The 1904-nt window shown below is 25.2% G+C and overlaps 1 protein-coding gene across 1 annotated transcript in view; it reads right to left on the reverse strand.

Moving 5' to 3' along the window:
* Positions 1-1164: 1164 nt before the first annotated feature.
* The window catches only part of LOC105459992, a 6492-nt gene continuing 5752 nt past the window's right edge, over positions 1165-1904 (reverse strand). Inside the window, exon 2 of the mRNA XM_011706397.1 lies at positions 1165-1361. Coding sequence (XP_011704699.1) covers positions 1184-1361 — 178 coding nt within the window. The 3' untranslated portion in view covers positions 1165-1183. The remainder of the gene's footprint in view (positions 1362-1904) is intronic.

The raw sequence follows: 1904 nt of genomic DNA on the forward strand, positions 1-1904 counted from the left end.
AAAGCCATATTTACTTTGAATAAATTGACATTCAATAAAAATACTCCAAAGACAGCAATGACGCAATATGCCAATATAGTATATTAAATGATAAAAGTAGAGTGTTAGAAACCTTTAAATATAAAGGAAAAGTTAAACATGAAGGATCCTATATAATGGAGTTATTGTATTATATAACATAGCAGATGAAATTTACATTAAATTTATTTTGACGGAAAAGTTATAGTCATTTCGGTGTATCTCGTCTAAGAAGACTAGAAAGAAAACATAAATTATTCAAATTGCTGTAAGATTTCTCTTAATCCCATTGTATGACAATAATGCTTTATATTATCACTTTCTATAGTTTTGGTACATATGCGCAGTGTAGAGTACGCTCAGTAATGTGCCGAACGGCGTATCAGTCTGTACTAAACCGTTGAACGCGGCACTAACAGAATATATACTTACGGAACAACAAATAAACTTCTAAATAATCATCTCTAATAAATTTTAGTATTTTGTTGCACATTATCGATTCGATTATTTGGAAATTAGACAAGTTTTCTTAAATGTTTTTAGACAAATTGAGTTTACGTAAAAAAAAGTAAAAGTGGAAGAAATATAGTAAATGAGACATAGAGATTAGTGAAAGAGACATATTGAATTATATATCTATTATATTTATTAGCCAAATACATCATGTCAAATATATATTGTGTACAACAGTATTATACTATATAACCTTTTCTCTATACATATAGCTATAGATCATACAGAAAGGATATTTTAAATAATTATTATAATTCATATGTTAAATAATAATTATAATTTATTTTTATAAATAAATTAAGCAGTTATTAAGAACAAGCAATATGCAATCAAGCAAATATTTTTATTTAGTTATTTTCAATATTTCACTAAATTCTATCAAAATTTTTTTTTTCTTTAACAATATATCGTCATTAATATTACGTGTAATGTGTTAGGAAAAAATTAAAGTTTATTTATTGTTAGTAGCATATATTCAACGTTTTTTTATACACATACGTTACACAACATTGTTAAAAAAATTAATTAAATCAATTTTTTCTGTATAGATTATTATTTTTGCGTAGAATAAATCACCGTGAAATAAGATACTGCCATACTTGTAAGCTGAAAAAGTGAATATTTCTTGATCCATTACATAAATATTTAAAATTTAATTGTTATCTATTAAATAAATAAATTTTAATTTTACCTTAGCGAAACATTCCAAGGACCCAATAAGTATGCCGAAAACCGATAAAACAATATGTTTTTTTTCTCTTAGCAGTATAAATAATAATAATTTCTGAGTAGGCAATGGTGCCGCGTACCATAATCCATTATAACTACAAAAATAGATTTAAGCTTAAAATTAAACTGATAAAAAATTGAAGATATTTTATTAAGTAGCGTGAAATTAACTTCAAAATATCAAAACATGACGTCGACGTTAAACGAATTTAGTCAATAATAGTGGATTTATAACCAATATAAAAATGCAAAACTTACGTAGTTTGGAACAAGTTTGTTCCATTATTGATTATTGCTTGTCCACAGTAATTAGCAACGAACAAATAACTCAAATAAATAAGTACTAATATAGCGGTTATAAATGCCTTACTGATATTTTTTGATATTATTTGTTGAGAGAACTATAATAAATCGTTACTTAAAAAGCAATTCAAAATTAAATTAAATAAAGAAAAACATCACTTACTAGAAAAAAACTGAAAGTTAAAGAACCAACGCCAATTACGATCAGAATAGCGAATGGTATCAAAAAAATGGATGTCATAAATTCATTATACCTTTAATGAGAAATTGAGTATTAAGCGGAAAATGGACAGTCCTCTATAGTGCATCAAAAACTATTACATTATCAATTTAAATACTAC

This window comes from Wasmannia auropunctata, unplaced genomic scaffold (genome assembly GCF_000956235.1).
Source record: "Wasmannia auropunctata unplaced genomic scaffold, wasmannia.A_1.0 LD333478.1, whole genome shotgun sequence".
Taxonomy (NCBI): Eukaryota; Metazoa; Arthropoda; class Insecta; order Hymenoptera; family Formicidae; genus Wasmannia; species Wasmannia auropunctata.